This window comes from Pongo abelii, chromosome 5, assembly GCF_028885655.2.
Source record: "Pongo abelii isolate AG06213 chromosome 5, NHGRI_mPonAbe1-v2.0_pri, whole genome shotgun sequence".
NCBI lineage: Eukaryota > Metazoa > Chordata > Mammalia > Primates > Hominidae > Pongo > Pongo abelii.
Genome location: NC_071990.2, coordinates 71070813 through 71098743, shown reverse-complemented (window position 1 = coordinate 71098743; position 27931 = coordinate 71070813). Strand labels below are relative to the sequence as shown.

General features: G+C 35.8%; 1 protein-coding gene and 1 non-coding gene across 24 annotated transcripts in view; both read right to left on the bottom strand.

Annotated features, from left to right (window-relative positions):
* The window catches only part of FAM135A (family with sequence similarity 135 member A), a 153676-nt gene that overhangs the window by 39439 nt on the left and 86306 nt on the right, over window positions 1-27931 (bottom strand). For all 23 annotated transcript variants that reach the window (NM_001133932.2, XM_054556975.2, XM_054556980.2 and 20 more), the window contains 1 exon segment: window positions 18524-18679. In NM_001133932.2, the coding sequence (NP_001127404.1) occupies window positions 18524-18679 (156 nt within the window).
* On the bottom strand, window positions 7981-8043 carry LOC112134026 (U7 small nuclear RNA). The gene has a single exon (XR_002915611.1). It is a non-coding gene; the product is annotated as a U7 small nuclear RNA (small nuclear RNA).

Below are 27931 nucleotides of genomic sequence, written 5' to 3'. Positions count from 1 at the left end.
AAATTATATTACATCTACAATTATTTTCTAAACAAAGTAAGATCTAGGATTCTTTGGTTTTAAATGTCCAACAAATTAGAGAACTATTTTACTTGTCATCAATATCTGGCCAGGTGAATTTCTGACTTACTAAACTTGTTTCCCTAAGCAGATAAACCTGGGTCTTCAGACAAACAAGTCAATGAGGGAAGTGGGAAAAGAAGATATCAATGAGAAGGATGCATTCTGTGTCTTTACTTTCATATGTGGTCCAAATGCTTTTTTTCCCCTCACCAACATGAAAGGAAAGGTGAGAAAAAAATAACAGCCTGTCTGTCTGGCTATTAAGATGGTTTCCTTTGGGGCTATAAAGCATAAAAAAGCGCATCTTTAAGTTATCTGGATTCCTGCGGTTGCAGCTGGACCTACGAAACTGGCGCTAGCTGCTTTTCCTTCTCTCTCTACCTTCTCTAAGTCCTACAATAATGATCATTTCTTGACAGTACTCTACCTCATAGTCTCCATACTAAAAACTTTATTCTAATTCTTTGACTTAAACCACATAAAAACTCAATGTCAAATTGAATGATGAAGAAAAAACAAAAAAAAACTCTAGGATATATTATCTTCATTTAATAGGTGAGGAAACAAAGACACAAAGAGGTTAATTATTTGGCCAAGATAACAGCTAGTAGGCGATAAACCTGTGATTCAAATGAAGATTTGAGAAACTCCAATTCTTGTGCTCCAAACACTTACCTTTTCCTTTCTGCATTAAGACTCCTTGTAGAAATCTTTCCTTTCTTGTATGCACCCAAATGAAGTTTTTTCTAAATTCACTCTCAGCATAATTATCATGCTGTAGCTATTACAACTAAGGGTATTAACTGTAGTGTTGGCCATAACTAAGGTATGACTGCCACCTGATGGCAATACAGCTAATTTTCAGGCAAAAGTTTGACAGAAAAAAATTTTTAATTTACAAATTTAAATTTCAAATATGGGGAATATATATATCACTGCTTTGTATATGTATGTATTTTGGCATGCATTTTTGATGTTTATAAAAAATGAATTTTGTGTGCCCAATTTAAAAAAACTTATTTGGCAACATCACTTATTCAAAAGCTAGGAGGATGACAGCCAAGCATTCAAAATAAGTATTTGTTAATGCTTCACAGAGTTAAATACTCCTGTATCTGTGTTCATTCTAACAATGCTGTTCAAATTGCTAACACAGTATTTATATTACAATTCTATATGTGTGCATTCAGATTAGATTCTAATCTTGAGTGCAGGGTCTATATCTGATAGATTATCTAATATCTATGCTACCTTGAAAAAAATAAGCACCTTGCAAATGTTTACTGAACAAATGTTTTTTACGTCCTTGCACTAACTCATAGCAAAATACCATAAAATTGTTTCATTACAAAGCTGATTTATACTTACTAGTTGATACAATTGCACTTGGTTTCAGTTATTTGCTTTCCCAATCCACACCACATTAAAAGAGCAAATTAGACAAAGAAAAATGAATTACAGAGGTAAGTACACAGGCAGTTACAAGAAATGATGAGAACGTGATGAAGAAATATCCATCCTTAAAAAAAAGCCTAGAATTCTCCTATAAAAGATCACACAAAATAAATAAAAAATTAATACTTGAGATCTTTTAATAGATATTCCAATATCCTGGCATTTTTAATAACATGGAATACCAGTGCATTAAAGCTGAGCACATTAAATAAAATTCACTACAACTAAATCATTATCATATATATAATATATCATATCATACCTATACTAAAGTATGTTTAGTATAGGCATGCCTTGGAAATATTATGGGTTAGGGTCCAGACCACCACAATAAGGTGAATATTGCAATAAAGCAAGTCACATGAATTTTTTCAGTTTCCCAGTGTGTATAAAAGTTATGTTTACACTATACTGTAGTCTATTAAGTGTGCAATAGCATTATACCTTTTTTAAAAAAGCCAATGTGTATACTTTAAAAATACTTTATTGTTAAAAACGCTAATGATCATCTGAGCCTTTGGCTAGTTTTGCTGCTGGAAGGTCTTGCCTTGGTATTGATAGCTGCTGATCAGGGTGGCTGCGGTGGCTATGGCAATTTCTTAAATTACAACAATGAAGTTTGCTGCATCAATTGACTCTTCCTTTCACAAAATATTTCTCTTTAGCATGTGATGCAGTTTAACAGCATTTTACCCAGAGTAGAACTTCAAAATTGAGTCAATTCTCTTGACCCCTGCCACTGCTTTTTCAACTAAGTTTATGTAATATTCCAAATCTTTTGTTGTCATTTAAACAATGTTCACAGCATCTTCACCAGGAGTAGAGTCTATCTCAAGAAACCACTTTCTCTGTTCATCCATAAGAAGCAACTCTTCATCTATTCAAGTTTGATAATAAGATTGCAGCCATTCAGTCACATCTTCAGGCTCCACTTCTAATTCTAGTTCTCTTGCTATTTATACCACATTTGCAGTTATTTTCTCCACTCGTCTTGACCCCCTCAAAGTTACCTATGAGGGTTAGAATCAACCTCTTCCAAACTTCTGTTCATGTTGATATTTTGACCTCCTTCCTTGAATCATGAATGTTCTTAATGGCATCTACAATGGTGATTTTTTTCCCAAAAGTTTTCCTTTTGCCCAGATCTACCAGAGGAATCACCATCTGGGGCAGCCATCGCCTTACAAAATGTATTTAAGTAATAAAGTTTGAAAGTCAAAATGACTCATGGATCACATGGGCTGAAGAATAGATCGTTGTGTTAATCCACATGGAAACATCATTAATCTCCTTGTATATCTCCATGAGAGGTCTTGGCTGAGTAGGTGCAATATTAATGAGCAATAATATTTTGAAAGGAATCTTTTTATTCCTGAACTGTAGGTCTCAACAGTGGGCTTAAAATATTTAGTAAACCACGCTGTAAACAGATGTGCTGTAATCTAGGCTTTGTTGTTTTGTTAATACAGCAGAGTAGATCCTGCATAATTCTCAAGAGCTCTAGAATTTAGGAATGGTAAATGAGTACTGGCTTCAACTTCAAGGCACCAGTTACATTAGCTCCTAACAGGAGAGTCAGCCTACCCTTTAAAGTCATGTACTGACTTCTCTTTTCTAGCTATGAAAGTCCTAGATGGCATTTTCTTCTACTAGAAGGCTGTTTTATCTCCATTGAAAATCTGTTGTTTAGTGCAGCCACCTTCATCAATTATTTTTGCTAGATCTTCTGGATAATGTGCTGTAGCTTCTCCATCAGAACTTGCTGCCTTACCTCACACTTTTATGTTATGGAGACTTCCTGCCTTAAACCTCAACACTCAATCTCTGCTAGTTTCAAATTTTTCTTCTGTAGCTTCCTTACCTTTCAGCCTTCATAGAATTGAAAAGAGTTAGGACCCTGCTGTGGATTAGGCTTTGACTTAAGGCACTGTTGTGGCTGGTTTGATCTTCTATCCAGACCACTCAACCTTTTCCCACATCACTACTAAGGCTGTTTCACTTTCTTATCATTCCATTAGAGAAGCATTTCAATTTCCTTCAATAACTTTTCCTTTACATTCACAAGTTGGCTGTTTGGTGCAAGAGACCTACCTTGCAGTCTGTCTTGGCTTTCGACATGCCTTCCTCCCTAAGCTTAATCATCTCGAGCTTCTGATTTAAATTGAGAAACTTGCAACTTTTCCTCTCACTTGAATACTCAGAGATCATTGCATATTAACTGGCCTAATTTAAATATTGCTGTTTCTCAGGGAATATGGAGACCCAAGTAGAAGAAGAGAGATGAAGGGAATGCTAGTTGGTGAAACAGTCAGAACAAACACAACATGTATTAAGTTCACTGTCATATATGAGCACTACAGTGGTGCTTCAAAACAATTCCCATAGTAACATCAAAGATTATGGTTAGAATATTTAAAGAAAAAAAATTACCCATTAAAGATCACACTACTGGCTAGGCATGGGGCTCATGCCTGTAATCCCACCACTTTGGGAGGCCGAGGTGGGCGGATCACCTGAGGGGAGGAGTTCGAGACCAGCCTGACCAACACGGTGAAACCCCGTCGCTACTAAAAATACAAAAATTAGCTGGACATGGTGGCAGGCGCCTGTAATCTCAACTAATTAGGAGGCTGAGGCAGGAGAATTGCTTGAACCGGAGAGGCAGAGGTTGCAGTGAGCCAAGATCGTGCCATTGCACTCCAGCCTGGATGACAAGAGCGAAACTCCATCTAAAAAAAAAAAAAGAAAGACGTGCACGCCACCATGCCTGGGCTAGTAGTTGTATTTTTTGTAGAGATGAGGTTTCCCCATCTTGCCCAGGCTGGTCTGGAACTCCTGGGCTCAAGTGATCCACCCACCTCAGCCTCCCAAAATGTTAGCATTATTGGCGTAAGCCACCATCCCCCACCTGGATAGACTTATTTACTGGAAGTGCTAGACATGGTTTGTATATATACACATAAAGGTGATAAAATATTGTTTATGCTTATAGTCAAATTGGAAGTCTGCCTAAACCTTGCAAAATATAAAAGTATCAAATTATATACTACAAATAAGCAATATGTTCCCAGAAAGAAGTACTTCTACTTTATTTAGAAAATAGACATTCACATAATTATACTCAAAGAATATCATATCAAGTAGTTTAAGCAATAAGTATCTCTTCTTAAAAATGCAAACTTCATGTTTTGAGTAAATAATGCATCATTGTAAAGAGGTTCTTTAAGTAGAAAAGAATGGCTATACAAGCTATTCCTAACTTTTTCCCTCTACTAGAATATAAGTTCCATCAATACTGTTGAAAATACTATTTTATGATATTAAAATCTCAATAAAAGCTAGTAAGAATTCACTGACACTCTGGTTTCCTTACTGGAAGGTAATGGGTCCACATTAGAATCTAGGATCCTGCTAATCCATATGGCAGCTTTAAAGTATAAATTTCAAAAACATGCTCCTTCTACAGGCAGATGCAACTAGACTCCAAGGAGGACAGGCCAAATTTCAGTTCCCACTCTTTCTAGCACAGTTATTCAGGGAATACCCTAACCCTGTTAATCACTTGCAGAACTTTTAAAAAGTTCCCTAGGTCTGGACCTCATTCAGCACTGATTTAAGTTCCCCAGGTAATTCAAATGTACGGCTGGGGCTGAAAACTTCTATTTTAATGTCAAGTGAGACAACGAGAGTAGAACTTATCCTCTTCCTTCTGCAAACAACTGTAAAACTGGTTAAAATACAGAAGTGACTTTTTCAAGCACTGAGGAACAAGCACTAGACAGGCAATGCATCAGGAAAATATAATGTAAATCGAGATAAAATCAGCCAATAGAAAGAGACACCAAGATAATTGAGATGTTTGAATAAGTAGGCAATTTTTTAAAAAGTTACTTTTTTTTTACAGCAGTTTTAGGTTTACAGAAAAACTGATAAGAAAGTACGAAGAGTTTCCATATTGCCCTTCTTCCCCACCCCTACACATCCAGCTTCCCCTGTTATTTACATCTTGTGTTACTGTGGTACATTTGTTTCAACTGATGAACCAATATTAATATATCAATATTAAAGTCCATTATTTACATTAAGGTTCACTCTTGGTGTGGTACATGGGGCTTGAAAAATATATAATGACATATATATACCATTACAGTATCATACAGAATATTTTTACTGCCCCCCAAATCCCCTGTGCTCTACCTACCTGTCCCTCCCTCTGTCCCCCAGAGCCCCTGACAACCCGGATTTTTTTACTGTCACCATAGTTTTTCTTTTTCCAGAATGTCATATAGTTGAAATCATACAGTATATGTAGATTTTTCAGGCTGGCTTCTTTCAGCCTGCAATATGCTTTCAAGGTTCCTCTATGTCTTTTCATGGCTTCGCTGATCATTTCTTTCTATTGCTAAATAACATTCCACTATATGAATGGACAACTGTTTGTTTATCCAGTTACCTACTGAAGGACATCTTGGTTGCTTCCAAGTTTTGATGATTATGAATAAAGCTGCTATATGTGGAGGTTTTTGTGTGGACATAAATTTTCAATTCATTTTGGTAAACACCAAGGGGTGTGATAGCTGGATTATATGATGAGAAGATGTTCAGTTTTGTAAGAAACTACCAAAGTGTCTTCCAAAGTGGCCATCCTATTTTGTGTTCCTACCAGGAATGAATGGGAGTTCCTGTTGCTCCACATCTCACCAACATTTGCTGTTGCCAGTGTTTTGGATTATAGCCATTCTTATAGGTATACAGTGGTTATCTTGTTTTAATTTGTAATTCTCTAATAACATATGATAACGGATATTTTATTTCCCCCATACAGAAGGCTAGAGTTGGATATTTCTCTTCCTCCCAGGTCAGTGAAGCTCTGGTAAGATAGTTTCTACTGAGGCATATTTTGTTAAGGACAGAATGTTCTGGATGTATTTCAAAATGGCTACATTCCCTCCCCACCATGTGGAAGTATGAGGGCTTTTCTGCAATTTTCACTGAAAGAAACTGGGAGGGCTCTTGGAAGTGAAAGTCATGAAAAGTATGGGATCCCCTAAGACCCCCCTCACCCCTGCCAGGAGTTTTTAACTCATCTGTCCATACCGAGTCTCTAGGAATTCATCAATTAGAAGTTTTCCTATTGCAGGACTGGCTACAGTGGTGATTTCTGTTCATGGGTTTTTGTTCCATTAAGATGGGATTCTCTGTAACTGGCTATCTGACTCACCAATTTTGGGGACCGGAGTTTGCCTGTGACCTTAATTCTCTGATAAATCTAAGAAGAGTTGTTGATTTTTCAGTTCCTTCAGCTTTTTTCTGGTTAGGATGGGAGTAACAACTTCCAAAGCTCTTCGATGCTGGCTCAGAAACTAGAATTCTAAGCAAGCACTTTTAAACAATGATTATAAATTGTCCAATGACTGAAAGAAGCTGGTCATAAACAGTAAACAGACAGGGCTTCTCAGCATAAAAATGGAACTATTATACATGAGAGAACCAAATGGAAATTTAAGAAGTAAAATATATAATATCTGAAGTGAAATTTTACTAGATGAGATTAAGAGCAGATTAGTCGCTACAGAAAAGAGTTAATGAATCTGAAGATAGAATAACAGAAATTATTCAGTCTGAAGAACATAGAGGATAAACTGCTGAAAAACAAGAGTATCAAATGATATAACATACGTATAGAGTACCAGAGGGAGAAGAGAGGGAAAGAAATGGGGCAGAAAATATATCTGAAGATATAATAGCAAATCTCTTTAAAACTGATAAAAATAACCTAGAGCCCCAAGAATATCAGCAAATCCTAAGCAAGATAAAGACAAAAAAAAAAAAACCAAACAACAACAAAAACAATAAAACTGCAACAAGGCATATCATAGTCAAACTGCTGGAAAATAAAGACAAGGAGAAAAATCCTAAAGGCAGCCAGAGGGGAAAAATAGTATAAATAACTGACTTTTTAATCAGACTACAGAGGCCAGAAGATAATGGTACTTTTTAAAGTACTCAAACAGAGGGGGAAAACTGTCAGTCCAAGGTTAAATAACGCTATTGACCAACTTGAGCTGATTGAGATTTATAGAATATTCTACCTAAAAAATTTAGCAAAGCAATAAAGTATAAGGTCAATATGCAAAAATCAATTATACTTCTACATGCTAGTAGCAACCATTTGGAAAATAAAATTTAAAAACCATTTATAATAGTATCAGATAATATAAAATGCTTATGAGTAAACTTAAGGCATAAAAACTACAAAAGCAGGTTTTAGAGAAATTGAAGGTCTAAATAAAAGGGGTGCTAGATAGGAAGCTATATCATGCCCACAAATTGTCCGAATCAATATGGTTAAGGAGGTAATTGTCCCTAAATTGATCTATAGATTTTACTTAATGTAAACTGAAATCCCAAGATGATTAAAAAAAAAAAGAAATTGACATGATTTAAAATTTTCTGTGGAGGAAAGGTTTTCCAATAAAAACCAGAAAACCTGCTAGACAAATTCTAAAAGAGCTGTTAACACTTGATTTAAAATTTATATAGAATTGCAAGAGATCTAGAATAGCCAAAACAATCTCAAAAAAGAAGAAAACCTTGGAGGACTTATGCCATTACCTGGCTACAAGACTTAGTATAATATTATAACAATAAAGTTAGTGTGGTATTTATTAACATAGAGATGTATAACAGGCCAATGCAACAGGAAAAAAGGTCAAGAAATAGACTCATGCTTATTAGTCAACTGATTTTCAACAAAGATTTTAAGGCAATTCAATAGAGTAAGAAAAGTGTTTTCAATAAATGATGTCAAAAACCTGAACAGAAAAAAGAAAGAAAGAATCTTGACCCATACACCTCACACCAAATTAAAAAATTAATTCAAGATGACCCATAGTCCTAAATGTAAGATCTATAATTCTAATGCTCTCTAAAGCAAATACAGAATAATATTTTTCATGACTTGGGCAAAGATTTCTTAGGACACAAAAGCACTAAACATAAAAGAAAAAAAGATAAACTGTACTTAGTCTCATCAAAATATATCACTGAGAAAACGAAAATATAAACCTTAGGCTAGGAGAATTTAATAGATATATTTGACAATGGATCCATAACTAGAATATATATAAATAATCTTAAGTCAGTAATAAAAAGGCAACCTAATTTAACATTTTACAAAACTAAAGTCATAACAAAAACCCTCAATATCAGGAGTCAGCAGAGAAATGCAAAATAAAGCCATAATGAAATTCCACTTTACCCCTACTATAGTAGTTAAAGACTGACGACACCAAACAATACAAGCATGTGGAACAACTGAAACTCTCATACATTAATGTTAGGAGTTTAAAACTGTATAGCCATTTTGGAAAAAAAAATGATTTTTTATTAAGTTAAAGATAAATCCACCCAATGACCAAGCAATTTTACTCCTATGTATGTAAGCAATAGAAATAAAAACTTATGTTCACAAAAAAGATCTGTAGAAGAATGTTCATAGCATCTTTACTCAGAAGAGTTAAGGGGAACAGATAAATGAATTCTGGTATACGATACCATGAAATACTACTCAACAATAAAGAAATGAACTACAAATATATACAACATGGGCTAATCTAAAAGAAATTATGTTGACTGAAGCAAATGAAAATTCTATTTCTAATCAAGACAGTAGTTGCTTATGGGGTGTAGGAATTGACCGAAAAGCAGCACAAAGTCATTTTGTGAAGTAATGAAATAATTTTCTTGAAGTATTGAGTTTTCAAAATATGTTATAATGATAATTCAATAAGTTCATATAGTCATGCTCCACAAAATGACGTTTAAGACAATGATGGATCGCATATAGGAAGGTCTCCCCTAAAATTACAATGCCATATTTTTACTGTACTTTTTCTATGTTTAGGTAGGCTTAGATACACAAATATCACTGTGTTACAACACAGTATTCAGTACAGTCACATGCCGTACAGGTTTGTAGCGTAGGAGTAACAGGCTGTATTATCTAGTTTAGGTGTGTAGCAGACCATACTATCTAGCTTTGGGTAGTATATTCTATGATGTTCTATAGTATATTCTATGATGTTCATACAATGATGAAATCACCTAACAAAGCATTTTCCAGAAAGTATCCTAATCATTAAGTAACACAAGACTGTATAAGTGTTTATACAACCTAGATCTCCTGAATATAAAGTTTCTGGGCTTTAGCCTCTCTGAGGACTCTCAATTTTTTAAAAAATCAAATATATCCTGATATCAGGCATGAGAATCTATGGTAACATAGATATACACTAATTAAATTGAGATTAGAAATACTTTTCTCTCCCCCTTACCATGTGGATTTTTTCCATTGCATGTAATAATTATTCCAAGAAAACTGTATTAGTAGCAGATATAAGCACAATACTTTCTCTCAAGGATTACATTATATCTTTAAAATTTTTTATCATGATGATAACTGCTGAATATATTTATCTTAATTTACAGGATTTCTTTTACTGGGGGAAAAATAAATTTAAGATTTTTCCTGCTGCCCTGATGTCCTGTGCACCAAAGAACATTATCAAGAGAGTTAAAAAGCAACTCATAGAATAGAAGAAAACATTTGCAAATTATGTATCAGTTAAGGGCCTAGTTACCAGAATATATAAATAACTAAAACTCAACAACAAAAAGACAAACAACCCAATTAAAATATGGGGAAAGGACCTGAATATACATTTCTCCAAAGGAGATACACAAATGGTCAATAAGCATATGAAAAGGTGTCCAAGGTCACTAGTCATTAGGGTACTGCAAATCAAAGCTACAATGAAAATACCATCTCACTCTTACTAGGTTGGCCATGATAAAAACCCCAAAACAAAAAGCAGAATATAACAAGTGTTTGTGAGTATATGAAAAAATTAGAATTCTTGTACATTGCTGGTGGGAATGTAAGGTGGTGCAACTGCTGTGGAAAACAGTTTGGATGCTTCTCAAAAAGTTAAACATAGAATTACCATATGACTCAGCAATTCCACTCCTAGGTATATACCCCAAATAACTAAAAACAGATATTCAAACAAATATTTGTATACAAACTTTCATATCCGCAACTATTCATAGTAGTCAATAGGTAGAAAGAACTTAAATGTCTATCAATGACAAACAGATAAAATAATGTAGTATATCCATACAATGGAATTCTGCTACAAAAATAAATCACTATATGGATACATGTAAAACATGGATGAAACTTGGTACATTATTCTAAGGGAAATAAACCAGATACAAAATGTTGTATGATTACATTTATATGAAACTTCCAAGATCAGTAAATGAGACTAGCAGTTGCCAGGGAATGGGGAAAGGGGACATGGGAGTGATTCCTTAATGTGTATAGGGTTTCCTTTTGGAGTGATGAAAATGTCTTGGAATAAGACAGAGGTGATGGTTACACAACACTGTGACTATATTAAATGCCACTGAATTGTATACATTAAAATTGTTAATGGTTAATTTGTGTTACGTAAAATCTGTTACCCTCAAAATTTGTTATCCCCACCCGCCCCCCCCCAACAAAATTAAATATTAGGAAACAGTTACCTATATATATCATATTACATAACATCTATGCCTTTGAATCTTCTACTTTGGTGGTGCGGTCAATAAACGTTTTGATTTCCTAGCTATTAGACCATCGGCAGCATACTTATCGTGTTCTACAGTATTTTTTTATGATTAATTCCAGTGAATGCAGCAAATGGCATGTTCTCTTTAAATTCAACTGGAAAAAAATGCAAAACTATATTTTATACCACCAAGTTGACACTGAAAACTATGTTTGAGATTGTATTTTTTTTTGCTTGTAAAATATAAACAGTATAGCAAACCAGCATCATAATAAACGGTACTCTAATGTTATAAGTTTATACTACTATTTTGTTTGAAGTCTTAATTTACTTCATTTTTGATACTTTGCAAATTCATGGCAAAGAGATGAAATGTGGAAATATCAGGTTTGCATCCACTGCCTGGGTTCCCATCCAGTCACTACCATGTACAAGTCATGCAACTTTGGCTAAGTTATTTCACCTTTCTATAACCTCAATATTTCTTTTATAAAATGGGAATGACAAAATATTTACTTCATGAGATTGGACTGATGATTAAATGAGTTAACATTTATAAAGCAATTAGTGCTTTACACAGATAATAAGTGCTATACACATGTTTATTAAGTAAAAATATAAATAAATTACTATGGTCCTTCCATAAACATTTTGTGGGAAAAACAAACAAAACCAAGAGCACAATATAGTCTATCCATCTATGAAGGTCTCCTTTCAATTTTTAGATGAATCCTTGGGCTTACAGGCAGTGGTCCTGGAAGAATCACTGTAATTTCAATAAAGCATTAGTAACAAACATGTTGCTATGAAATCAAAAACATAAACAGGCAACTGCAAGGTGGGAGAGAAGTTAGTCAAAGAATAAAAGAGGCTAACCTCATAGAAGCAGAGTTCCATTTTATAGTTCAAGGAAAGACATAATTTTTTTTTTTAATAGAGACAAGATCTCACTATGTTGCCCAGGCTGGTTGTAAACTCCCAGCCTCAAGTGATCCTCCCACCTCCACCTTCCAAAGTGCTGGGATTACAAGTGTGAGCCACTGTGCCCAGCCAGGAAAGACATGTTAATGTGATGAATTTAAATGAGCAATATTACAGAATACTAAGTAACTGAATAGCAGAGTCACCATATCAACTTGGATTTTTTTTGCTCTAGGTTAGAACCATAAAAGTGCACGCATTTTAAGTAAAGCCATATGTTTCCAAAAGGCCCTGCTTCCACACAAGAATAAGCTTAAAATTTGTTTTCTTCTTGAGCAAGGAATTCTTTCTGTATCTAAGATATATTAATACTTCACATACAGAAATATGTAAAACACAGTTAAACCCTTTGATGCTTTAGTACGCTATTTGATAGGGTTGTGCCAGATATACTTATATTGAAATATCATTTGCTGTTTACCTGAAATCCAAATTTAACTGGGCATTCTGCATTTCATCTGGCAACCCTATGTATTTGGCTTCAGGATCTTTATTTATAAACATTTGGCATGATAGAACTAAAGATTTATACAAGCTGATGGTTAACATGTCTCTGAAAGAATGTGAACTCAACAGTTACTTTGTCTGACTCCACTAACCCTAACAAAAGTTTGGTTAGCGCAGCAATGCTAGCACAAAGCACAAAATCTGGCTCTCTGATCTGCAAACTAAATATATTATCTCCCTAATATTGGACTTATAATTCCAGACACAAGTTACAATCAATATTAAATATGGCATCTCTGATGTTATAATGGGAAGCATTATAACACAACAAGAGGTATCTTTGGAAGCACTAGCAATAAAGATCAGTAAAATTATTGAGGAAATAAACTGCAATGAAAGCAAGTTCTCTATAAGACATACTGTTGAGAGACAATTCTTCATGTGTCTCTTGCATTTCTGAAAGGCTTGTGAGCAGAAATCCTGACTGTCTTTGTTACAAATTATCTTTTCAAGGATGCTCGTATTAGGGAAAAGCCTGGGGAAACAGAGAGATGTCTCCCTTTGGAGCAAAGAACAGGTTCACTTACAGCATTGGTGGATAAAGCTTGCTGTCCATTATAAAATATTTTGGCTCCCTAAGCTCAGAATTTTTCTCCTGTATTGCAATCCACTAGTGTGAACCTCTCCTTTTTTATGTTGAGCTGTGGAAATCTGGGCTCAATGAAAGAGAACAAATGATAATACTACCATTAATAAGGTCCTTTGTCTCATGTTTTCTGCTGCTATACGTGAATCAATCTATGGTAGGCTAACTTGTTAGCATGTAATTAGGAGGGCAAAATCTCAACATTCTTTACAGTTCTTGACACATAAAATTCAGGATGATTTCAGATTTTTTTTGCTTTTTATGTAAGTTGTCCCACTTGATCATTCCATTTTAGTTTGAAATGACAAAGACATCATTCACTTATCATAAATATATTTCATCTTTTAATTAGTATGGGTCACCTGTAACTATTCACACACGATAGTCTCTATGATGTAGCATGAATGTGTACAGCATGTGACTACAGAAGCTCAACAAGTTTGGATGCCTTAATTTGCCAAAAATTTGAAAACCTGAACTTACTGGATCTTAATATTAAATAATATAGTTGAACCAGTATATAATTAATTTATTAAATTGTTCAAGTATGGATTTACATTTCCTCTTTTTAGTCCAACTCTTTGCTTCATAATTTGCTTTCACACCAATAAGGAGAGATTTCATATCAGAGGTTTATTTCTGTGACTTCGCTCAATTGTGCTGCTTCTGAATTCGTTTGATAGACAGCCTATATACTTTATTGTAGCTAAGTCTGTCCCTGTACAAACACTGAATGACCTTTAGACTACTTCAGTTCCTGTAGGCTTAGCACTGTATTCTCAGAAGAACAAGATATTTTACTAGCAAGGTTCCCCTTGAATTGCATAAATGGGAGACAGGTAACACAGTATGCTACCATGTCCACAGTTTTTGTGATACACTGCAGGGAAGGGCAAAGCTTATTCCTGCTTGAGTAACATTAGGACATTTTCTTATTTTGTCTTTATTATCCTTCCATGATTCATTTAGCAATCAAAATAGGCCCTATCTTGGTATCTGGAATGGGGTGAGAAAAGAGAAGCGCTAGGTAAAATTCCAAAGTTTATCTTTGGTATTCTAGTTTTCCACAAACCTGATTTTTGTCTTAGTCCCCTTTCTTTGTCCCTTCTTCTCAAAGTTGTGTTCACCAGCTGCTCTTTTAAGTTTACCTTCTTGTTGCTATTCCACCCAGAATAGCTTCTTTCCCATTGAATATCAAGCTATAAAAGTTGCCTCTAATCCTTGCAACCATTCTCTTCCCAGAACTTCCATTCGGGTGACACAAACAGAACAATTTAATGGAACTATAATATTTTTCTCTAGTAAAACATAGTTTTTAAAAAAATACCCTGTCTCCTTGCAGGAACTAAATAAAAACATAAAAGTTAAAAAAAAAAAAAAAAGAAAAAACAAAATAAAAAAAGAGAAAAAAATACCCTGAAGATTACCTTTCCCATGTAAAACTATTTCTTCCTACTGGCCTTTACTTCTACTGGTCACTAAAAATAACCTTCAAACAGACTTTTATTTTGTGGAAGAGGTATCAACTCTCCTCTTAGCTTTATAATGTAGGCGTTGGCAAACTACAGCCTGACAACCAAATCTGGCCCAACACTTGTTTTTGTAAATAAAACTTTATTGCAACACAGCCACATTCACTTATTCATATACCGTCCATGGCTGCTTTCATGTTACAACAGAGTTGAGTAGTTTAGACAAAGATGTGTGGCTCCCAAAGCCCAAAATGTTTACCATTTGGTCCTTAACAGAAAAAGTTGATTCTTGTTTTACAGCATAGAAAATTGGGTCACTAGTTGTGTATTCTGATTTCAAGAAAACTTTGCCTGAGTTATTGGTAGGCATTCACCTCACCTCTCTATAGAGGTGGACTGTCTTTCAAGTCTTGTCAGAGTCCTAAATTTCCAAAAAAAGAATGTCAGTGAGATCCTTTAATGCTTATCAACATCATTTTAATTTACCCTGAAAATTGGCTACCTTTCTGATACTATTACCATAATTCATTGTTGTTCAAAATCTTGGTAGTGAGAAATGATGTTCCTGAAAATTGCGGAAAAAAATATATTCCATTCATTATGCTATTCATTCTAAATTGCTACATTAAGATGATGACAGACCATTAGTAAGTCGAATACAGTGATTACGCTATTTTATCCATTGTAGAATCCTTTTTATTTAGCCCTTTAGAGAAGGGGATTGACCTTTAATAAAGAAATTCTAAGAAAAAATCCTATAAAACAACAGTATTTGATACATGGATCCTGTTTACTACAATATAGCAAAAATAATGAAACAAAACAAAACACACAGGGAGAAAATTAACACCACCAAAAATTGTTTTTTCGAAAAGACAAATAAAATAACAAACTTCTGGTGAGACAATCAAGAAAAAAAGAGTGAAGGCACAAACAACTAGAAACTAGAATAAAATCAGGAATGAAACTAGAAAACATTAGATATTGTAGATATTAAAAAGATAATTGAAGGATACTATGAATTACTTGATTATAAATTAAAAAACTCAGAATGGGTAAACTCCTCCAAAAATATAATTTACCAAAATTGATTGAAAAAAAAATGTAGTATCCCCCCAATACTGTATCATCTTAATCTAATCACTGGGAAATATAATACAAACCCAAACTGAAGAATAGTTCACAACTTACTGGCCAATACTCTTCAAAAAAGTCAAGGTCATGCAAAGATAAGGAATTAGTCCAGATTAAATGAGTAAAGGAACATGAAAACTGAATTCAATGTGTTCCTGAATTTGATCTTGGAAAAAGTTGTTAAGCAAAACATTAGTAAGATGATTGGTAAAACTTAAATATGGGCCATACATTAAATATCAATATTGTATCAATATAAAATTTTCTAAAGATCAGTGTATTGGTTAACTTAAGAGAATGTCCTTATTCTTAGGATATATATGCTGAAGTATTTAATGATAAAAGAATACTATGTCTATAATTATCATATTGTTCAGGAAAAACAATGTATGTAAGTATATATGTATGCATATATTTATACGTGTATCTACCTACAAAAAACAGGCAATGATAAAGCAAATGTGCCAAAATGCTAATTTGTGATTCTGATGAAAATTATATAGAAGTACTCTGCACCACCTTTTTTTTTGAGATGGAGTTTCACTCTTGTTGCCCAGGCTGGAGTGCAGTGGTGTGATCTCAGCTCACTGCAACCTCCACTCGACCACCTGCCTCAGCCTTCCAAGTAGTTGGGATTACAGGCACTTGCCACCACACCTGGATAATTTTTGTATTTTTAGTAGAGATGGGGTTTCACTACATTGGCCAGGCTGGTCTTGAACTCCTGACCTCAGGTGATCCACCTGCCTTGGCCTCCCAAAGTGCTGGGATTACAGGTGTGAGCCACTGCTCCTGGCCAACTTTTTAAAGTCTTCTGTAAGTTTCTGATCATACTTTAGAAGCTTTACAGTTTTGCCTTTCACATTTAAATCTTCAATCCACTTGGAACTGAATTTTATTTAATATTTACCACATGGATACCCAATTGTCTCAAACATCATTTATTGAAAAATCTCCATCTTTTACACTGATCCACATATGTTATGTCCAAAAATGGCTATGTCCATGTCTGGCCTTTCTCTTAGTTTCCTTCTATTCTAAACTTAAGACCTCCAGTTCATTAAAAAACAATATAAAGTCAATGAAAACAACAAACCATGAAATGAGAGAGGACCTATTAGTAAAAACACATAACAAAGGACACAGAAAAGTATCAGAAACAAAGAAGAAAAAAGTAATCTTATTAGAAATGGGAAAACATTAGAATAGGCACTTCATACGGAGCAAACCTACATAACCAATAATCACACAAAGCAGTGCTCAACTGCATGGGTAATCAGAGAAATGCAAATTAAAGCCACAATAATATACCATTTCACATCCATCAGTTTGGCAAAGTTTAAAAAGCTTGCCAGTATCAAGAGTTGGAGAGTGTGTGGAGTAACAAACTGTGCTGGTGGGAGTAAAAATTGGTACAACTCTGAAAACTGTCACATTAGCTAGTAAAATTGAAGTTATGCATAACCTATGACTCAGCAATTTCCCTCACAGGTAAGTATTTCAGAGAAACTGGTATGCCAGGACATATACATAAGAATGTTCATAGCAGCTTGGTTTGTAATAGCCACAAGTTAGAAGTAATCCAAGAATCTACCAACAGTAGAATGGATAAATAAATGTGGGTATATTCAAATGGAGATATATTACAGCAATGATAATGAACAATCTACAGGTACTGTCAAAAAAGATGGATTAATAACCTAATGTCTTGAGTGAAAAAGCAAGATAGAGAAGAATACTACTGTACAATTTCATCTATATAGAATTCAATAACAGGTGGAAACAACCTCTACTATTTAGTGTGCATACATAGGTGATAAAACTAAAACAGAAGGAACTCATCATCACAAAAGACAGTATAGTGATTACTTCTAAGTATTAGGAAGGATATGGTAATTGGAAAAGACACAGAGAGAATATCTGTAGTGTTGAAAGTGTTCTACTTCTTGATCTGGATAATAACTGAAAGGGTGTATGCTTTAATTACTTGATAAAATGTGCCTGTTTTATGCATTTTCTGACTTTATGTGTTATGTTTTATAATTAAGAAAATTTTTTTAAAAAAGGAAAAATATTAATGATGTTTGGAGGAACTCCTAGTACGTAAAGTAAAATCAGGGTGCATGCAGAGTATATAAGGAAACAAGATGGAAAGATAGTCAGTTATTTAACATGTAAAACCTCTTGAGATGCTATACAATAAAATTACATAGAAATACCTGCATAATGTCCATACTAGGTCTATAGTAAACATATATGTGTAATGTGTGGACTGCCCCCTCCATCCTGCTAAGTTAATAATACACATTCCTATATTAGGTCAGTAATAGAAGAAGGGAAGGAAAAGGAGAAGAGGGAGATACAAGTTTGAGATAGCTCTCTAGTTCCTGATTCCTGTCCCTAATGAGGCTTGGCTATTAATTCCTATTCTTAGGTTCCTATTCTATTCTGTATCATATATTTTCCTATTTTACTTACTTTTAGGTGGTTTTTCTTAGCAGCGGGGATTGTGATTGAAATAGGTCATATGAGTAACTGTATTGTTCCATTCTATTATTAATTTTGGAAGTCAAACAATAACATTATGATAAATGTCTCTTTTCTGATTTATCAATATATAGGTAAAAATCAGGTTTGTTTTCATAAAAATTTTCTACAGGTAAATAATACTCATTAAAATGCTCTAAAATCCCTTCTCTTTAACTTACCCTCAAAGTATGGTGCTCTTGTGCTAATAATATTCTTAGTTCTTCGTGTAGCGTTATAACTTCCAGAAACTGTCCCCACAAAGCCATCAAAAGTGAGCAAAGTTGTGCAAGATTCATATTTATAAGTTCTGCCAGTTCATCAGGATTCTCTATTTTCTGAAATGAAAAGAAAAAAAATTTCACTATTTCCCAAGATTTAATGTAACATGCTTAAATATAATGTTATTGAGAATATTAATACAAAGGCAAATTTGTGGTTTTAAAAAAGAAATGTGCATTTGTATGTGCATGCACATGTGTAGAAACAAAGACCAACTGACAATGGTTTTTTACTTACCTGATAGTTACTGAAGGAATTTTCAACAACTTAACCAATATTTCAATATCTAAGATGTCTTGTTAACTGAAATAATGTCAATTGTAAACTAAAATTACAAATTAGGATGCTATAGAGAATGATCAGCTTCTAACACCAAAATACTGGGATTTTTAAACACAGTGTTCAAATAATGATGAGAGTTATAATTGTTTTGAAAGATAATAAATTCTCAAGATTTTTTTCCCCAATTAGCTAAGAAAAAATACTTAAAATATCTATGACTCCTTAGAAAAAATTGTGATACTTTCCGACGTAGTCCTTTTCTCTCACTCCTATGTTCTTAGGTTCTACTTCACTTGTGAGTAATCCTTTTACAGAATTGTCAAACACTTATTTTTTTCATTTCTAACAATTCACTCACTTGCTATTTATTGAACACATTTTAAATGCTAATGGCCTAGATTCTAGAGATACAAAAATTAATATGAGAAGTTCACAGTCTAGTGAGGGGAGAAAAGCGGGTAAACAAACTATTATAAAATACTGTTATTAGGACATGATCCAAAGACGGCCGAATAGGAACAGCTCCGGTCTGCAGCTCCCAGTGACACCATCACAGAAGGAGGGCGATTTCTGCATTTCCAACTGAGGTACCCAGTTCATCACATTGGCACTGGTTAGGCAGTGAGTCCAACCCACAGAGGGTGAGTAGAAGCAGGGTGGGGCATTACGAGAAGCCAGGGGACCTCCCTCCCCCAGCCAAGCAAAGCCATGAGGGCTATGCTACCCGGCCAGATCACTATGCTTTCCCCACAGTTTTTGCAATCTGCAAATCAGGAGGTTCCCTCATGTGCCTGTACCACCAGGACCCTGGGTTACAAGCACAAAACTGGGCAGCTGTTTGGGCAGACACTGAGCTAGCTGCAGGAGTTTTTTTCATACCCCAGTGGTGCCCGGAACCCCAGTGAGACAGAACCGTTCACTCCCCTGCAAAGGAGGCTGAAGCCAGGGAGTCAGGTGGTCTCTCTCAGCAGGTCCCTCTCCCACGGAGCCCAGCAAGCTAGGAATCACTGGCTTGAAATTCTCGCTGCCAGCACAGCAGTCTGAAGCCGACTGGGGAAGATCAAGCTTGGTAGGGGCGGGGCATCTGCCATTACTGAGGCTTTAGTAGGCGTTTTCCACTGACAGTGCTAAGGAGGCTGGAAGGTTTAGACTGGGCAGAACTCACCACAGTGCACCGAAGCAGCTGTGGCCAGACTGCTTCTCTAGATTCCTCCTCACTGGGAAGGGCATCACTGAAGGAAGGGTAACAGCCCCAGTCAGGGGCTTACAGATAAACTCCCATCTCCCTGGGACAGAGCCCCTGGGGGAAAGGGCAGCTGTGGGTGCAGCTTCAGCAGATTTAATCATTCCTGCCTGCTGGCTCTAAAGAGAGCAGCTGATCCTGACAAAAGGGATTCTCTGAGCACAGTGCACCAGCTCTGCTAAGGGACAGACTGCCTCCTCAAGTGGGTCACTGACCCCCGTGCCTTCTGACTGGGAGAGAACTCCCAACATGAGTCGACAGACACCTCATACAAGAGAGCTCTGGGTGGTATCAGGATGGTGCCCCTCTAGGACGAAGCTTCCAGAGGAAGGAGCAGGCAGCCATCTTTGCTGTTGTGGAGCCTCCACTGGTGATACCCAGGCAAACAGGGCCTGGAGTGGACCTCCAATAAACTGCAACAGACCTGCAGCAGAGGGGCCTTACTGTTAGAAGAAAAACTAACAAACAGAAAACAAAAACATCAACATCAACATCAACATAAAGGACCCCCACACAAAAATGCCATCCAAAGGCCATCAGCCTCAAAGATCAAAGGTAGATAAATCCATGAAGATGAGGAAAAACCAGTGCAAAAGTGCTGAAAATTCTGAAAATCAAAATGCCTCTTCTCCAAATGATTCCAACTCCTCTCCAGCAAAGACACAAAACTGGACAGAGTGAGACTGACGAATTGACAGAAGTAGGCTTCAGAAGGTGGGTAATAACGAACTCCTCTGAGCTAAAGGAGCATGTCCTAACCCAATGCAAGGAAGCTAAGAACCTTGATAAAAGGTTACAGGAACTGCTAACAAGAATAACCAGTTTAGAGAGGAACATAAATGACCCAATGGAGTTGAAAAAACAACACGAGAATTTCATGAAGCATACACAAATATCAATAGCCGAATCGATGAAGTTGAAGAAAGGATAACAGAGACTGAAGATCAACTTACTGAAACAAGGCATGAAGACAAGATTAGACAAAAAAGAATGAAAAAGGAATGAGCAAAGCCTCCAAAAAATGTGGGACTATGTGAAAAGACCAAACCTACGACTGATTGGTGTACCCGGAAGTGACGGGGAGAATGGAACCAAAATGGAAAACACACTTCAGGATTTTATCCAGGAGAACATCCCCTAACCTAGCATGACAGGCCAACATTCAAACTCAGCAAATACAGAGAATAGCACTAAAATACTCCTCGGGAAGAGCAACCCCAAGAACACATAATCTTCAGATTCTCCAAGGTTGAAATGAAGGAAAAAATGGTAAGGGCAGCCAGAGAGAAAGGTCAGGTTACCTACAAAGGGAAGCCCAGCAGAATAATAGCAGAGCTCTCTGCAGAAACCCTACAAGCCAGAAGAGAGTGGGGGCCAATATTCAACATTCTCAAAAGAAAAGCATTTTCAACCCAGAATTTCATATCCAACCAAAAAGCTTCATAAGTGAAGGAGAAATAAAATCCTTTACAGACAAGGAAATGCTGAGGGATTTTGTCATCAGGCTTGCCTTACAACAGCTCCTGAAGGAAGCAATAAATATGTAAAGGAAAACCGGTACCAGCCACTGCAAAAATATAAAGACCAATGACACTATGAAGAAACAGCATCGACTAATGGGCAAAATAACCAGCTAGTATCATGATGACAAGATCAAATTAATAGATGACAATATTAACCTTAAATGTAAATAGACTAAATGCCCCAATTAAAAACACAGACTGGCAAATTGGATAAAGAGTCAAGACCCATTGGTGTGCTGTATTCGAGAGACCCATCTCATGTGCAAAGACACATATAGGCTCAAAATAAAGGGATGGAGGAATATTTACCAAGCAAGTGGAAAACAAACAAACAAACAGCAGGGGATGCAATCCTAGTCTGATAAAACAGACTGTAAACCAACAAACATAAAAAAAGACAAAGAAGGGCATTACATAATGGTAAAGGGATCAATTCAACAAGAAGAGCTAACTATCCTAAATATATATGCACCAATACAGGAGAACCCAGATTCATAAAGCAAGTTATTAGAGACGTACAAAGAGACTTAGACTCCCATACAATAATAGTAGGAGTCTTTAACATCCCACTGTCAATATTAGACAGATCGAGACAGGCAATTAACAAGGCTATTCAGGACTTGAATTCAGCTCTGGACCAAGTGGACCTAATAGACATCTACAGAACTCTTCACCCCAAATCAACAGAATATACATTCTTCTCAGTGCCACATAGCACTTATTCTAAAATCGATTACATAATTGGAAGTAAACACTCCTCAGCAAATGCAAAAGAATGGAAATCATAATAAACAGTCTCTCAGACCACAGTGCAATCAAATTAGAACTCAGGATTAAGAAACTCACTCAAAGCTACAGAACTACGTGGAAACTGAACAACCTGCTCCTGAATGACTACTGGGTAAACAACGAAATTACGCCAGAAATAAAGAAGTTCTTTGAAACCAATGAGAACAAACAGACAATGTACCAGAATCTCTGGGACACAGCTAAAGCAGTGTTAACAGGGAAATTTACAGCACTAAATGCCCACATCAGAAAGCTGAAAAGATCTAAAATCGACACTGTAACATCACAATTAATAGAATTATAGAAGCAAGAGCAAACAAATTCAAAAGCTAGCAGAAGACAAGAAATAACTAAAATCAGACCAGAACTAAAGGAGATAGAGACACAAAAAACCTTTAAAGAAAATGAATCCAGGAGGTGGTTTTTTTGAAAAGATTAACAAAATAGGTAGACTACTAGCGAGACTAATAAAGAAGAAAAGAGAGAAGAATCAAACAGACACAATAAAAAATGATAAAGGGGTTATTACCACTGACCCCACAGAAATACAAACTACCATCAGAGAATACTATAAACACCTCTACACAAACAAACTAGAAAATCTGGAAGAAATGGATAAATTCCTGGACACATACAGCCTCCCAAGAGTAAACCAGGAAGATGTCGAATCCCTGAATAGGCCAATAACAAGGTCTGAAATTGAGGCAGTAATTTATAGCCTACCAACCAAAAAAAGCCCAGGACCAGACAGATTCACAGACAAATTCTACCAGAGGTATAAAGAGGGGCTAGTACTATTCCTTCTGAAACTATTCCAAACAATGGAAAAGTAGAGACTCCTGCCTAACTCATTTTATGAGGCCAGCATCATCCTGATACCAAAACCTGGCAGAGACATAATAAAAAAACAAAATTTCACTCCAGTATCTCTGATGAACATCAATGAGGAAATCCTCAATAAAATACTGGCAAACCGAATCCAGCAGCACATCAAAAAGATTATCCACCACGATCAAGTCGGCTTCATCCCTGGGATGCAAGGCTGGTTCAACATATGCAAATCAATAAATGTAATCCACAAACCACATGATTATCTCAATAGATGCAGAAAAGGCCTTTGCTAAAATTTAACTTCTCTTCATGTTAAGAACTCTCAATAAAGTAGGTATTGATGGAACGTATCTCAAAATAATAAGAGCTATTTATGACAAACCCACAGCCAATATCATACTGAATGGGCAAAAGCTGGAAGCATTCCCTTTGAAAACTGGCACAAGACAAGGATGCCCTCTCTCACCCCTCCTATTCAACATAGTATTGGAAGTACTGGCCAGGGCAATCTGGCAAGAGAAAGAAATAAAAGGTATTCAAATAGGAAGAGAGGAAGTCAAATTGTCTCTGTTTACAGATGACATGATTGTCTATTTAGAAAACCCCATTGTCTCAGCCCAAAATCTCCTTAAACTGATAAGCAACTTCAGCAAAGTCTCAGGATACAAAATCAATGTGCAAATATCACAAGCATTCCTATACACCAATAATAGAGAGCCAAATCATGAGTGAATTCCCATTCACAATTGCTACTAAGAGAATAAAAAACTTAGGAATCCAAATTGCAAGGGATGTGAAGGACCTCTTCAAGGAGAAATACAAACAACTGCTCAAGGAAATAAGAGAGGACACAAACAAACGGAAAAACATTCCATGCTCATGGATAGGAAGAATCAATATTATATCTATACTGCCCAAAGTAATTTATAGATTCAATGCTATCCCCATCAAGATACTATTGACTTTCTTCACAGAATTAGAAAAAACTACTTTAAATGTCATATGGAACCAAAAAAGAGCCAGTATAGCCAAGACAATCCTAAGCAAAAAGAACAAAGCTGGAGGCATAACGCTACCAGACTTCAAACTACACTACAAGGCTACAGTAACCAAAACAGCATGGTACTGGTATCAAAACAGATACATAGACCAATGGAACAGAACAGAGGCCTCAGAAATATCACCACACATCTACAACCATCTGATCTTTGACAAATCTGACAAAAAAAAAAAAAAAAACAATGGGGAAAGGATTCCCTATTTAATAAATGGTGTTGGGAAAACTGGCTAGCCATATGCAGAAAACTGAAACTGGACCCCTTCCTTACACCTTATACAAAATTAACTCAGGATGGATTAAAGACTTAAATGTAAGAACTAAAACCACACAAACTCTACAAGAAAACCTAGGCAATGCCATTCAGGACACAGGCATGATGGGCAAAGACTTCACGGCTAAAACACCAAAAGCAATAGGAACAAAAGCCAAAATTGACAAATGGGATCTAATTAAACTAAAGAGCTTCTGCACAGCAGAAGAAACTCTCATCAGAGTGAACAGGCAACCTACAGAATGGGAGAAAATTTTTGCAATCTATCCATCTGACAAAGGGCTAATATCCAGAATCTACAAGGAAATTAAACAAATTTACCAGAAAAAAACAACCCCACTGAAAAGTGGATGAAGGATATGAACAGACACATCTCAAAAGAAGACATTTATGCGGCCAACAAACATATGAAAAAAAGCTTATCATCACTGGTCACTAGAGAAATGTAAATCAAAACCACAATGAGATACCACCTCATGCCAGTTAGAATGGCAATCATTAAAAAGTCAGGAAACAACCAATGCTGGAGAGGATGTGGAGAAATAGAAACACTTTTACACTACTGGTGGGAGTGTAAATTAGTTCAACCATTGTGGAAGACAGTGTGGCAATTCCTCAAGGATCTAGAACCAGAAATACTACTTGACCCAGCAATTCCATTACTGGGTTTATACCCAAAGGATTATAAATCATGCCACTATAAAGATACATGCACACGTATGTTTATTGCAGCACTATTCACAACAGCAAAGACCTGGAACCAACCCAAATGCCCATCAACAATAGACTGGGTAAAGAAAATGTGGCACATATACACCATGGAATACTATGCAGCCATAAAAAAGGACAAGTTCATGTCCTTTGCAGGGACATGGATGAAGCTGGAAACCATCATTCTCAGCAAACTAACAGAGGAACAGAAAACCAAACACCACATGTTCTCACTCATAAGTGGGAGTTGAACAATGAGAACACATGGACACAGGTCGGGGAACATCACACACCAGGGCCTGTCGGGGGGTGAGGGGCTAGGGGAAGGATAGCATTACGAAAAATACCTAATGTAGACGATGGGTTGATGGGTGCAGCAAACCACCATGGCACGTGTATACCTATGTAACAAACCTGCATGTTCTGAACATGTATCCCATAACTTAAAGTATAATAAAAATAAAAAATAAAATAAAATATATTTCTGTGTGTATGTGTATGTGTGTGTGTATCCCCAAAGGCTGCTTATCACATATGATACTGTTACTCTCAGTTTATTTTTATTTCTTTTTAAATACTGCAATTCAGCAGGCTTTTCTTCCCCAACTCAAATCACACTTTCATTTACCTTGCCTAACTCAGAGAAGACGCTAAACAAAAATTAAACAAAATTAGTAAGAAGGGGAGGAATTATGATCATGTCCTATTCACTTCTGTGACTCTAGTTACTGGTACATAGTAGTAATTCAATAAATAGTTACTAAGTGAATAAATGAGTGAATGAGAAGTTACAGTCTTCAGATAAGAAAAAAACCTTCCAGAATTCATAAAAAAAATTTACATGTTTACAGAATTTATGGAAAATGTTTATATTTTTATGAAAAAGAGCTCTCATAATTTATGGAAAAGGTTTATAAATACCAGAAGCTGGAATGGAAGCTAACAGTCAAGATATAATGAATAAAGATTCATCAACATATGATGAATTTCCTGCTGTGTTTTTTTCCCCAGAGATGGTTTTATAACATTTTTGTAGCAGAAATGAAGCTAACAAGTTTTTCATGTCTCTTTTAAGAATATGGACTTTAAAATACAAGCTGACATAAGCTGAAACTTGCATTATTATTGTCCCCAAGGAGGGTTTTAATGGAGTTTAGAAAAAGAAGAGTTGGATAAGTATTTGAGAGTAATTAAATAGCATTGTATAAGATATGAAAGACTTTACTTAGCATAGTCTATACAAAAGTAGAAACAATGCTCTGGCCTTTAACCAAGGCTAATAAATAAATAAATAAAGTACACATCTCTCTTTTTATTCTTCCTGAGAGCAAGCTTATCCAGATTCCTAGTACTTATTAATTTTATTCCCTAGGGATAATGATAACGCAGTTCTGAAAGAGAAAACTTTAGTACTCTCATTGTTGGAAAAGCATCCTTCAAGCACAGATAAATTATTTCTCTGGTTTTCATAAATCTCTTGTAATAAATACCAAAATAAATAATAATACAATTTTTTATATTAAAAAAGGAAATTAGAATTAAGTTTGGCAAGATCTCTTATATATATAAATGTAGGAATAAGACTTTACATTTGTGTATTTTTCTTTTCTTTTTTTAAACTTGAGACAAGGTCTCATTACTTGGCCCAGGCTGGAGTGCAGCGGCTATTCAAAGGTATGAATACAGTCTCAACTCCTGGACCCAGGCAGTACTCCCACCTCAGTCTCCTGAGTAGCTGGGACTACAGGTGTGTGCCACTGTGTCTGGCTATATTTGTGTTTTTTTCAAATCACATTATCTTATACATATATTTTCCCATAACACTCACTGATCTTGTTTGATTGCAAAATGCTGCTTTACTTAGAAAATATGTGAAAACAAAAAAAGATGAAAAAAGTTCATTTTAGTGTACCGGCTTCAAGTTTTTTTCAATTATATACATAAAGCAAAAGCTAAAATAATATATAGTTTCACACAATTTTCACTGAATATAATACAGTATGAACATTTTCCTACTTCATCAAACGCTTGTTTAAAACATCTTTTTTTTTTTTTTTGAGACAGAGTCTCACTCTGTCGCCCAGGCTGGAGTGCAATGGCGTGACCTTGGCTCACTGCAATCTCTGCCTCCCGGGTTCAAGTGATTCTCCCTGCCTCAGCCTCCCAAGTAGCTGGGATTGCAGGTGCCCACCACCATGCCTGGCTAATTTTTCTATTTTTAGTAGAGATGTGGCTTCGCCATGTTGGCCAGACTGGTCTCCAACTCTTGACCTCAGGTGATCCGCCCGCCTCGGCTTCCCAAAGTGCTGGGATTACAGGTGTGAGCCACCACACCCGGCCAAAAACATCACTTTTACGGCTGTATAACTTAGATTACAAGTATCCCATAATTTGTTTAACTATTCTACCATTGGGCATTTATTAAACATTTTTACAATATTACGAATCTTCACATGAACCTCTGTTTAGCTTTTGGTATACACTAAGAAGAGATATTTTTCTGGCTGTGGATACATACTGCCAAACTAATACCTGAAAAAGACATACAAGGTATGAGAATTTGTATCTCACCATGTCTCAAGACGTATTATAAATATG